At 43.9% G+C, this 12,414-nt stretch overlaps 1 protein-coding gene across 1 annotated transcript in view; it reads left to right on the forward strand.

The window, feature by feature from the left end:
- Positions 1 to 12,414, forward strand: part of SHC3 (SHC adaptor protein 3) — a 298,918-nt gene that overhangs the window by 253,210 nt on the left and 33,294 nt on the right. The window contains exons 7-9 of the mRNA XM_033236864.1: positions 3,864 to 3,990; positions 10,153 to 10,303; positions 11,323 to 11,422. Coding sequence (XP_033092755.1) covers positions 3,864 to 3,990; positions 10,153 to 10,303; positions 11,323 to 11,422 — 378 coding nt within the window. The remainder of the gene's footprint in view (positions 1 to 3,863; positions 3,991 to 10,152; positions 10,304 to 11,322; positions 11,423 to 12,414) is intronic.

Consider the following 12,414-nt stretch of genomic DNA (forward strand, 5'->3'; position numbering starts at 1 on the left):
TAACTGACAGTGTAATGCTTTCATGGCTAACAAGACAGCTTAAACTTTTATTTTTTTCTTTATTTTAACCTTTTTGAAGACAAAAGATATCTTTTAAAAGATATTTTTATAATACACATAATATTAATACAGGAACGCATGTTAATAATTTATAAATAGACGCTTAATGGGGATGCATGGTTGGAAAGTTCTTGTGGTAGGCATGAGTGAGAAGCAGCATGGATACCTGTGACTTAGAGAAGGGGTTCAGTGGGTGTGACGGGCATTCCTAATATCCTGCTCTCCTATCCTTCCAAACTTGCAGAAGATGGCATCTGCAAGCCCCCTCCTGCTTGGGAGAAGCCCATGATGGTTCTGTGTGACGGGTTGAAAGCAGAACAGAAGGTGCATTTGGTACTGGTGCAAGGCCCTGCTGTCTGTTTCTTCCGCAGATTGTGGGAAAGGCCTTGTGTTGAGTACCAGGATCAAAAGATCAAACCAGCCTGGGCCACTGAGTCACCACAAGAGGATGGCTGCCTTAGAGAGGTGCCCAGAAATGAGTAAGCAAGAATGAAATGGTTGCTTTCAGCCAGAGACGTTGGGATTGTTTCTTACTGTGGCATAACTTGCACACCCTGACTCACAGAATAGGTGTCACAGGGAGGGTATTGAGAACGTGCTCAGATGAACAAGCCTCACACCAGTTTACTGGAGGCCCTGTTGTGGCAGGCAGATGGCCAGGAGCAGCCCTTAGCACCAAGCTGGGAGCAGCTACTAGCCTCTGGACTTATTAGGGGAGATGATGCTGAGAACTGGCAGTCTCATGGATTGGATGCATCTAGGCACTGCCTTCTCATCCGCCACTGTTAACCATTCTTCAGGGAGCAGGAGATGAGAGTTGACATGCCAGGAGCTACCATATGGCAGAAAGCCACCATGTTCCCAGCTCCTACAGTGTGTCTACAGGGCCACAACACACTGCTAAGGGAGTGGTTTGCTCTCAAGTTGCCCATCTCAGGTATGGAGTAGTCCTTGTGGTGTGACCTGCTGAGAGTTCCCTTGCTGATGTCATTGCTCAGTTGGCTGCTCTGGGGCAGCTTGGGCTAGTCCTCTTAGAGAGTGGCTTCAGCTTTTTTTATTGGTCGGGGCTAAGCAAGAGAGAAAGGATTGTTGGCAAAGGATCCTTGCTTTTAAGTAAATGAACTATTGCAGGCCGTTGGTACGAGTTTCACCAATGGGTAGTTTCCCCAAATGAGAAGGACTGTGGAATTCCCTGTTTAGCTGACCTTTGCATTGAGCTATGTTTTAGATTTTGCGTCATTTGGAATCTTGATTCTGTGCATGAATGCGCTGCACATCTCTCTCGGTTTCTTCTCCATTGCTTCTGAATGACATCTTTGGTTTTGTTGTTTCCTCAGGGAGAGGTGAAGCCCAGCAGGCTTGATGACTGCCTTTGGGGAAGGCCTCATTATTTGGTACACACATCAAATCACACAGGGCAGGCTAGAAGACAGTGACTTTTGGCTAAGTGTCAATACTCTCAGAAGAAATACCAGGCCCAGGGAGACAAAGTCCAGGTTTAACTTTGGATTTGGAGTGAGTTTCTAGAACGTGTAGAGGCCATTTTGTAGAAGGAATCCTCAGACCAAAGCAACAGGTGACTTCTTTTCTCTGTTCATTGAGGACTCTGCCAGGTGCCAGGAGCTGCAGGCATGTGTTAATTCCCGAGAGTCCGTGGGTCTGCTCACTATCTGCAGGGCCTGCCCCCCTACTAGTCACTTAGAGCAACATGGCCCATTTCTCAGCATGTAGAGTGCTTTTCCCTCAATCCCAGACCTGCTCCAAATGTCCTGGACGTTTCCCACAGAGGCCCTTCCCAGGCTTCGTGCTCTCAGGTGTGTAGAAGGTTAATGGCATGTGGATGAGACTGTACAGCCCACTCTCAATAAATCGTATTCTTCATTCTTCATCTTAAAGGCTAGGGTACCTATTTTCTCCTTAAAAAAATAGGCTACCCTTTCTGAGCCTTTTCCAGTCTTTTTTCTGGTTCTCCAAAACACCGACCAGCCGGTCCTGTTGGCTGGTGCTGATGCTGGACGGCAGGGCCGGGAGGGGCGTGGTACAGGACAGGTCAGGGGAACGAGGTGTCTCACTGGCTTTCCCTTGCTCAGGCCTGGACTCCTGCTTCCTTCTTAGCTGGAAAGATGGTTGCATGTGTACCTGTCAATGACCTGCACAACTGTAACAGCTGCTTGGTATTGCTTTGTGATGACCTGGGGGCGATACTTAGTAAATAATGTCAATACTAAAATAATATCAATAATCGATCATCAAAAGACAACCAGGATGCCTGAAACTTTGTAGACATATCTCTTGGCAATATCTAAAATAAGACTGCTGTATCCAAGGGATTGCATTGCCACCCAAAGCAGCAATACATTCGCACTTGCTCTTCCGAGGAAATACATTTCCTGTGTCCACAGAAGTCACCCTGCCCTGGAGTCTGGGGGAGAAGTAGCTGAGGCCCCAGGGCCTAGCTGGCTGCCTCCGGGGTAAAGTCCCAGTGCTGTGTTGTGCTGAGAGGCTCCACACTGTGCAGAGGCAGCGTCGTCTGTCTCTCTGTCTCCTCCCTGACAGCTTTCATCTTTCCAGTATGTACTGGCTTCTCCTATAGGGAGGGCACAGTTCAGTGTCTCCCTAATCACTGCCAGGGCTGGGAAACAACTCATGAGGAAATGCGTCCTCCTCACTGCAGGGACCAATGAGGCTTTTGGAGGAACCCTCCTTGGCATACGATTGTCTGCAGGAGAAAGGTGGGGTGTGATAAAGGCAGCTGTCATCCTTCCCAGGAATTCCCGAGAATTCCTTTATCCCATTGGTAAAAAGATCATGCTGGGCTCCTCATGGCGAAGCCCTGTGGCTCTTTCAGGAGGGACATGTGGATGCTTGTGGTAGGGCAGGGTGGAAATGGGTCTAGAGAGTAGAGGTATTTTCCAGGACCCTGGAGAAAAAGTCCTACTTCCTTATGAGGCAGAGGCTGGCCCTCTTTTCTCTGAAAGTTTCACATAGATAATCCCGCAGCCTTGCCACTAGGACAGCATGTCCTTGTATAACAGCTGGTGCCTGCTTCGAGCATAAGGACTGCTCCAGGCCTCACCACCAGCCTTGGAGTGGCCTCATTTTGGCCTACCGCCACCCCTAACTTTTATCTACTCTTTACACAAGCTGCTTTTCTGAGAATCTGCATGAATATCCAGTCGCAAATTTATGTAGATGCATGTATCATGTTATTGGCATGTCACACTGATAATTAATATCTCTTTATATTCATCTTCAAAGGTTTCCTTATTGTTTTGAGTGGCCACATAAGGTGGTCAACACTTTACCCCCACTAAGAAGTAAGTGAACAACTTGCTCTAAGTCCACTGAATAAATCAAGATTCATTCATCAGGTGCTGGTTTCAGTCCATTTTTTTAAGGCCTCATGGGTTTAAAGGGGCCTAGTTCATGTCGAGATCAGGCTCTTTGTCATGCTGAAGTCTCCTTCTAAACAATTTTTCCCTATTGATATCCAAACTGATGCTTTATAGACTCTAAAGAAATTGAAGACCATCAAACTGAACTTGAAAATTATTTAATTTATTTAAAAATGAAACCTATAATTTTGTAGACAATAGGCTATTAAGAAATGCATGCCTACTGTGAAATGTTGTAGCCATAGGATTCCCTAGCCAGAGATGAAGCTGCAGTTGGATCTGCTAGGACATATTATGGAAGAAGCATGCACTTCTCTGTGCCTCTGACCTCAGCAAGGGCTCTTTGTAGAGGAGCCCAGGTAGCACCAGTGTCTGTCTCTAATAGGCCCATGTCACTTGCTTTCCCAGCTTGTCACATTTTGGAATGCTGTGATGGGCTGGCCCAGGATGTCATCGGCTCCATAGGACAAGCCTTTGAGCTCCGGTTTAAGCAATATTTACAGTGTCCTACCAAGATTCCCGCTCTCCATGATCGGTGAGTAGTGCTGTGACACCATTTGCAATAGCCTACGTGGGTTTCATGACCTTTCCTCTTAAAACCACATCCCTGAGCTGTGCTCTGGACAGGCCCAATTAATCACAGGGCTTCCTGGGCTCTGAGACACCTGGTCGGTGCCGGGATATGGCACAGAAAACCAACAGATGGAAGCCAACATATGGATGATGCTTTGAATGTGTAGAAAAACATTTTCTTGAAACTATAGTGACGGTCGCCAAGGTTACAGAAAAGCGACTTCATTATAAATTTTTTTGTTCTGTTTCCTCTTCAGCCATGTGATGCTTCCATATGTCACCTCTTTGCGTCTATGTCACCACCGGTTCTGTGTGTCCCATTGTCCTTGTCATTACGATTAGCCAAAGTCGTGCTGCAAGAAGTCCCCTCCGTGAGGCACTGTGCTGGCTACCAGCATAGTTTCTGCTTCACTGGCCTTTGCAGCTTAATGGCTTGGTAGTTTGTTTACCTTCCAGGCGGCCCTGAGCAAGTTCTGTAAACTCCTTGAGTCTCAGCAGCTTTATCTGTGAAGTACAAATAAGAGTGGCACCATAGGTTTTTTTTTTAATGTTCAACAAAATTGTGAGTGTGAAGAGGAGTTGGGAGATGTTTAGTTTGTTATAAAAAATGTTCAGGTTCTATCACTGAGTTTCCTTAGGATGTAAGAATATTCCATACAGCATCAAGCATTAAAAGAAAAGTAATATGGGGCATTTTGGTCATTCAATATTCTGTCCTTGATTGAACTTGTATAATGAAAATCTATTCTAATGATGTGTTCACCATAAACAAAACTTTACTGTTGCTAAATTTACTCTGTACTTTTTTCAAACTTCTAAAGCCACATTCTTCTATGCCTCAGTTCTAGAGTCAGACTCTACCTTTGCTTTTATGATTATGAAGCCTTCTTTCATCTCCCTTCTCAGTCTTTGCCTTTCTTTAAAGAGACTTTTCATTTCTTTTCCTCTTTCCCTGGAAAATTCTGTTTAAGACATTCATTTTGGAGGTGCCTCTGCAGGACCCACTGTTTCCACGTTGCTAAAAACTTCACTCCAGAGGTTGAAAATGCTAGAATTCAATTCTCCCTTATGGCCATCACATTAAAAAAAATAAGAAGAAAGAAACTTCAACAAATTGGGACAGGAAGACATGTATAGAAGAGTTAGAGGCAAACAGTGACAGCAACCCAAATGTAGGTAGGAGAGTGAGGAAACAGATTCTTTATTTTGTGTATAATAGGACATAATAGTTAATAAGAATTCACCAATATACATGTACTACCAGCATAAATCTCAAAATTTATAGTGAAATAAAAAAGAGCAAGTTACAAAAGGATATGAACCATTTATGAAAATGTTAAAAACATACATGATTGCATATATAGTATTTGGATAAATAAATGTGTGGAAAGAGTATAAAAACATATACAAGGCCAGGCACAGTGGCTCATGCCTGTAATCCCAGCACTTTGGGAGGCCAAGGTGGGCGGATCACCTGAGGTCAGGAGTTTGAGACAAGCCTGGTCAACATAGTGAAATCCCATCTCCACTAAAAATACAAAAATTAGCTGGGCATGGTGATGCACATCTGTAGTCCCAGATACTTGGGAAGCTGAGGCAAGAGAATCACTTGAACTTGGGAGGTGGCGGTTGCAGTAAGCTGAGATTGTGCCACTGCACTTCAACCTGGGCAACAGAGCAAGACTCCATCTCAAAAAATCAGACACAGAAACAACAACAAAAAAATGCAAAAATACTATACATAACTCCAGGGTATGTGAGGACACGGCAGGGGTGTGGGTGGATGGGTTGTGTTTGACTGTATTTGTCAAGCATATCCCCCCTGCACCATTTTATAATAAAAATGTTCCAATATACACAAAGAACTGTATAGACACCATCTAGCTTCTACCATTAACATTTTACTTATAATATAACTTATCTATGTATCCATCCAATGTAAGTTTGCCAAATTTTATTAAAAAGGGAAGCATGTAATTGATAAAAGAAAAATTTCAGCCAGATTAAATTTAAAGGAGTTTAATTGAGCAATGAACAATTTCGCGCACAGAGCAGCCTGCTAGCCAGGATAGACTAGGGGACTCCAGGGCAGCCACGTGGTGGAAGAAGATTTATGGACAGAAAAAGGAAAATGACTTACAGAAAATGGAAGTGAGGTTCAGAAATAGCTAGATTGGTTACAGCTTGGCGTTTGCCTTATTTGAACACAGTTCAAACAGTTGGCTGCATTTGATTGGCCAAAACTCGGTGATTGTCACAAGAGTAGGCTATGGTCTGTTTACACCTCCACTTGGATAGTTCAGGATGTACAGAGAAACCTTTAGGCCAAATTTAAATATGTAAGGAGGTAGCTTTAGGCTAAACTTGATTTAACATAATAGATCGAAAAGTTAACATTTAATCTCCATGGGGGGTGCATAAGTATATTTCATGTTAATTATTATGCTAGCCTTTGTTTCTGAAATGTTGAATAAGAGCCAGATAAATGCTATTAAGATAATACATACAAAAATGAATGGAGGGAGTTAGTTTAACTACCATACGTACTCCTTTGGCAGTGTACCTAAAGTATGAAGTTCTGTACATGTTTGTATACAGTGAAGTTTGAAGGACTTTTGGGGAAAGAAAATGTAGTAGACAGGATCTTATCCACTGAGAAAAATGTCACCTCCAAATGCAAGTATTGGTATATCATTTCCGTTTTGTTTTTTTTTTTTTTCTTTTTTTTGACGGAGTCTCACTCTTTCACCCGGGCTGGAGTGCAGTGGCACGATCTCGGCTCACTGCAAGCTCCGCCTCCCGGGTTCGTGCGGTTCTCCTGCCTCAGCCTCCCGAGTAGCTGAGACTACAGGCGCCCGCCACCATGCTCGGCTAATTTTTTGTATTTTTAGTAGAGACGGGGTGTCACCGTGTTAGCCAGAAAGGTCTCGATCGCTTGTGATCCGCCCGCCTCGGCCTCCCAAAGTGCTGGGATTACAGGCGTGAGCCACCGCCCCCAGCTGGCCTATCATTTCTAAAGCAAAACAGCGACAAGGGGCCCTGCCTGTAGCTTCATACTGTCGGTGACCTGACACCCGCCTCACCTTATCCTGCAGAGGCTGCTGGTGTCCACAGGGTACTGTCTGAGAGAGGGGCGAGGGGGACCTCCTGGGCTTGCCCTGCCTTCCGTTCCAGCTCCGTTCCTCCAACTGGAAGCCGCCTGGGAGCATGAGAGAACCCCACTGCATCCAGCTGTTCCAGCCCCATTCTCTGGGAACCTGACCTGTGGCCGTCCTGGCAGGTTTTCCTTCTGGGATGCTGAGATCTTAGGGGCCAGCAAGACAGGGGCTTCTGTTTTGGAGAAGTTCTTGGGTTTTCTACTCAATCCCTCAGGCCATGTGTCTCCATACTGGGAAATATTTCCTGGAGGTATTGGGATTTGCTACATTCAGCTTAGTTTCTTTGGGGTAGAGATGAGGGCAGGTGAGGGTAGAGGGAGTGTGGCAGTGTGAGGCCGACCAAGCTGTGCGTTCAGTGTCGGGGAGTCAGGCTTCTCCGGTCCTTCTCTCACTGCAGGTGAGTGTATAGATTTACTATTTGTGAATTTTTGTTGTTGTTGTTCATTATGTTATTACTGGGGAAGAGACTCTGATCTGGATATCTGGATTCATTGCACATCTTTAACTGGAAATAAAAAATAGTACTTTTTTTTTAAAGAGTTTCACTCTTGTTGCCCAGGCTAGAGTGGCGTCGCGCGATCTCACCTCACTGCAACCTCTGCCTCCTGGATTCAAGCGATTCTCCTGCCTCCCAAGTAGCTGGGATTACAGGCGTGCACCACCATGCCTGGCGAATTTTGTATTTTTGGTAGAGACAGGGTTTCTCCATGTTGGTCAGGCTGGTCTCAAACTCCTGACCTCAGGTGATCCACCCATCTCAGCCTCTTAAAGCGTTAGGATTACAGGCTTGAGCCACCACACCCAGAAAAAATAGTACTTTTGTATAAATGGATTTTTGGCCAGGTATAGATTGCAGGATTATGCCTGTAATCCCAGCACTTTGGGAGGCTGAGGCGGGTGGATCGTTTGATCCCAGGACTGTGAGAACAGCCTGGGCAACATGGCAAAACCCCATCTCTACTAAAAATACAAAAATTAGCCAGGTGCAAGGGTGCGTGCCTGTAGTTCCAGCTACTCAGGAGGCTGAAGTGGGAGGATGGCTTGCCTGGGAGGCAGAAGTTGCAGTGAGCCGTGATCACACCACTGCACTCCAGCCTGGGTGACAGAACGAGACCCTATCTCAAAAAAATCAATCACTCAATCCATCAGTGGATTTTTGGTATGGTCTGATTTTTCTTGGAGGATTTTCCTTGCAGAAATCCAAGGGTATTTCAACCCAAAACCGAAGAAGACACTGAAAAACAAATCAGATGCCACTAAGACTCCATTTATTATTATTTTTAAAATTGATAATTAATTCATATATAACCAAATCACCCTTTTAAAGTTTACAATTCAGTTGATTTGTTATATTCAAAAGTTATACAATTATCACCATTAATTTCAGAACATTTTCATTACCCCCCCAAAGAAACTCTATACTCATCAGCAATTACTCCCCATTCTCCACTCCCACCTCTCCTGCCAACCACTAAACTACTTTCTGTCTCTATGGATTTGCCCATTCTGGATATTTCATATAAATGGAATCATACTGTATGTATCTGGCTTCTTTCACTTAGAAGAATATTTTCAAGATTCACTCATGTTGTAAGATCTGTCAGTATTTCTTTCATTTTAGAGTTCTTAGTAATATTTGAATGTATAGATATATCACCTTTTGTTCATCCAGTCATTAGTTTGTGGACAGTTGGGTGCTTCTACCTTTTTTTTGTTTGAGATGGAGTCTTGCTCTGTCACCCAGGCTGGAGTGCAGTGGCGCGATCTCGGCTCACTGCAACCTCCGCCTCCTGGGTTCAAGCAATTCTCCTGTCTCAGCCTCCCGAGTAGCTGGGATTACAGACACATGCTACCACGCCCGGCTAATTTTTGTATCTTTAGTAGAGATGGGGTTTCACCATGTTGGCCAGGCTGGTCTTGAACTCCTGACCTCATGATCTGCCAGCCTTGACCTCCCAAAATGCTGGGATTACAGGTGTGAGCCACTGCACCCAGCCCTACCTTTTAGCTCTTATGAACATTGCTGCTGTGAAAATGTATACAAGTTTCTTTGTGGACATATGTTGCAATATTCTTATGTATATAACTGGGAGTGAAATTCTGTGGTCATATGGTTATGCTGAAACTGCAAAGCTATTTTCCAAAGTGGCTGCACCATTTTACAGTCCCATCAGCAATGTGTGAGGGTTCTAATATCCCCATGTTCTTATCAACACTTTTTCTTGTCTATCTCTTTGATTACAGCTACCCTAGTGGGGATGAAGTGGTCTCTGGTTGTGGTTTTGATGTGCATTTTCCTGATGGCTAACGATGTCGAGCTTCTTTTCATGTGCTTATTGGCCTTTTGTGTATCTCTGGAGAAAAGTCTGCTCAAAACCTTAGCTCCTTTTTAAGATCAGGCTGTCTTTTCATTGTTGAGTTGTAGGAGTACTTTATATATTCTAGTTACATGTCTCTTTTAAGATACATGTTAGCAAATATTTTCTCCCATTTTGCAGTTTGTATTTTTACTTTCTTGATAATGTCCTTTGAAGCACAACAGTTTTTTCAAATAGCAGAAGGGAGAATTTTGAGAGATTCATATTCTACCATTTTCCTTCATATCACTAAATTTCCATTTTGTAGTTGGTTTTGTTTGGGATCAATTTCATGGCTTACAAAAATGTGTGCTGTCCCTTGAGGAGCTGGCTATCCTTAGGCATAATTTCTTTCTTAATTAAAATGTACTTTTACAAAAGGACCTCATTCAAACATGACTGAAATGTTCCAGTGAGTGAAACTCTGAATATGGCAGAGATATTTTGCTAAACCACTCATCTGCTTTTCATCTATGCATGAGACCTGGATGGCTGAAGAGGCACTGACTAAACTCTCTTTTCTTGATAACAGGCGCTAACATTAGATTTGTTGGTTTTGGCTGCAAGCTCAACTTTTGGCTAAAGCCCTTGGAAATCTTCCTTTAACAGAATGCAGAGTCTGGATGAGCCATGGACAGAAGAGGAGGGAGATGGCTCAGACCACCCGTACTACAACAGCATCCCAAGCAAGATGCCTCCTCCAGGGGGCTTTCTTGATGCTCGACTGAAACCTAGACCCCATGCTCCTGACACTGCACAGGTAAGTCTCATATTTTTTTCTCTTTATAAGGAATGGAGGCTAACTCAACTTTATTTCCTTTTGTTTTGTTTTTTTTGTTTGTTTGTTTTGTTTCAGGCTGATGTTCTATTCCATTTTTGACACAGTAAATCATGAACTTTCTCTCACTGGATTTCGTGAGGCATGTAGATGAGGAGAGGCTTTGTGTTAACATCATAAAGCATTAGCCAAACGCTTTGGAACTGTGTTGTGATTCCTGGGATATGCGTCTGGGGGCATCCTCTGTACCCTCAGATGTATTCCATCATACTGTGATCTCAGTGAGGGAAAGAGAGAATTTAAGATTTTAAAAAGGCTTGGGAGGCATTGGGTTCTCTGAAAAGGAGTGAATATAGACCCTTAAAAGGATGAGAATTTTATGAGTTTTCTATTTTATTCATTCCCTTGCTTTATGTCCAACTCAAAATTCTAGTAAAGCAATTGCTTTCTAGAGTTATGATATTTCTATTTTGTTATAGGAAATTTTTAACATTACTACCTTTTGTGAATGATAATGGCACCGCTAAAAATGGCAAAATAACATTGAGCTCAGGGATCTGACACTGAGAGGGAATTTCCTGATTTTTTGAAGGAAGCTTCCTGGTTTACAGAGTGGACTTGCCCAAGTGTGAACAATCATGGGCGTATGTGTTATGTGGGAAGTGTGTTCTGACACATAGATACTCTGTAATTGAAATTTATTTTAGGACATACATATGGAAGAGCTTGATTTACAGTCACACTTCGGGAGGGGTGGTGGGGGTAATGAAAACAAGGGAGGCATGTGTAATTTTGATGGAGATGCAGCCTTTTCCTCACACTCACACAAACTTATTTCCCAAATCTTAATGCCAACCGTGAGGCATGAAGGGAAAATTGGGTGTATCAGAGGATTTGATCCACCTTAAGGATCAATTTGCCGACTGTCTTGTGGCTTTCAAAAGTGGGGAAATGAGAAGAAAATAATTTTTTCATTCTGTGTTATTTACATGTGTCTATAGTTTGCAGGAAAAGAGCAGACTTATTACCAGGGAAGACACTTAGGAGACACCTTTGGCGAAGACTGGCAGCAAACACCTTTCAGGCAAAGTGAGAGACAAGGTGAGATGGGTGAGAAACACAAAAGACACTTTTCAAAAGTAACATGCTCACCACTGGGTCGCCTATTTTCTGTGGACTGACAGAATGACCCCTGGATATATTTGCTGTGTGTGTTGCTATAGAATCCTGACTAGACCACAGAAACAGAGGCAACAATGTGGTGCAATGCGCAGTGGTGCACGCCTGTAATCCCAGCACTTTGGGAGGCTGAGGCGGGAGGATCACCTGAGGTCAGGAGTTCAAGACCAGCCTGACTAACATAGTGAAACCCCAACTCTACTAAATAAAAAAAAAATTAGCCAAGCATGGTGGCGGGTGCCTGTAATCGCAGCTACTTGGGAGGCTGAGGCAGGAGAATCACTTGATCCCAGGAGGTGGGGGTTGCAGTGAGCCAAGATCACGCCATTGCACTCCAGCCTGGCAACAACAGCAAAACCCTGTCTCAAAAAAAAAAAAAAGCGATAGTGTTGTAGATATCTCCTGGCACCAATTATGTGGTGCCTCCCTGCAGCTCCAGGACCATTCACACCTCATAGGCACTCACTGCCTCATGCCCCTGAGACTGTAACCTCCACGCTGGGAGAGCTTCCGTGCCCAGGGGTGCTGAGAAGTTGACATCTCAGGCACACCTTCACCCCAGTTTCTGATGGGAACTCGTGAGGCAACTGTAAGGTTGAGGTTGAGCCCCAGTGATTCCCACAACAAATTGTTGCCTTTCCTTCCTTGTCTCATTGTCCTTCCCTTTACTCAGGGTCCGCTTTTTGGGGAATGTGAAGCCCCCTACTCTAAGCTGGGGATTGAGGCAGAGGTGGCACCAGGGAGATACGTCTCTCACAGGCCCTGGATACTCTTAGAGAACACTTCTGCATCTTACAGTCATAATAACATGCACCTGCATCATACATTACAACTAATGTCGATACAACTGTCTATAAGTCAGATATCTGTAAATAATTCAAATATATTTAGATACAGCCATAATAATTTAGATA

Source organism: Trachypithecus francoisi, unplaced genomic scaffold, assembly GCF_009764315.1.
Source record: "Trachypithecus francoisi isolate TF-2019V2 unplaced genomic scaffold, Tfra_2.0 Lachesis_group16, whole genome shotgun sequence".
Lineage (NCBI taxonomy): Eukaryota > Metazoa > Chordata > Mammalia > Primates > Cercopithecidae > Trachypithecus > Trachypithecus francoisi.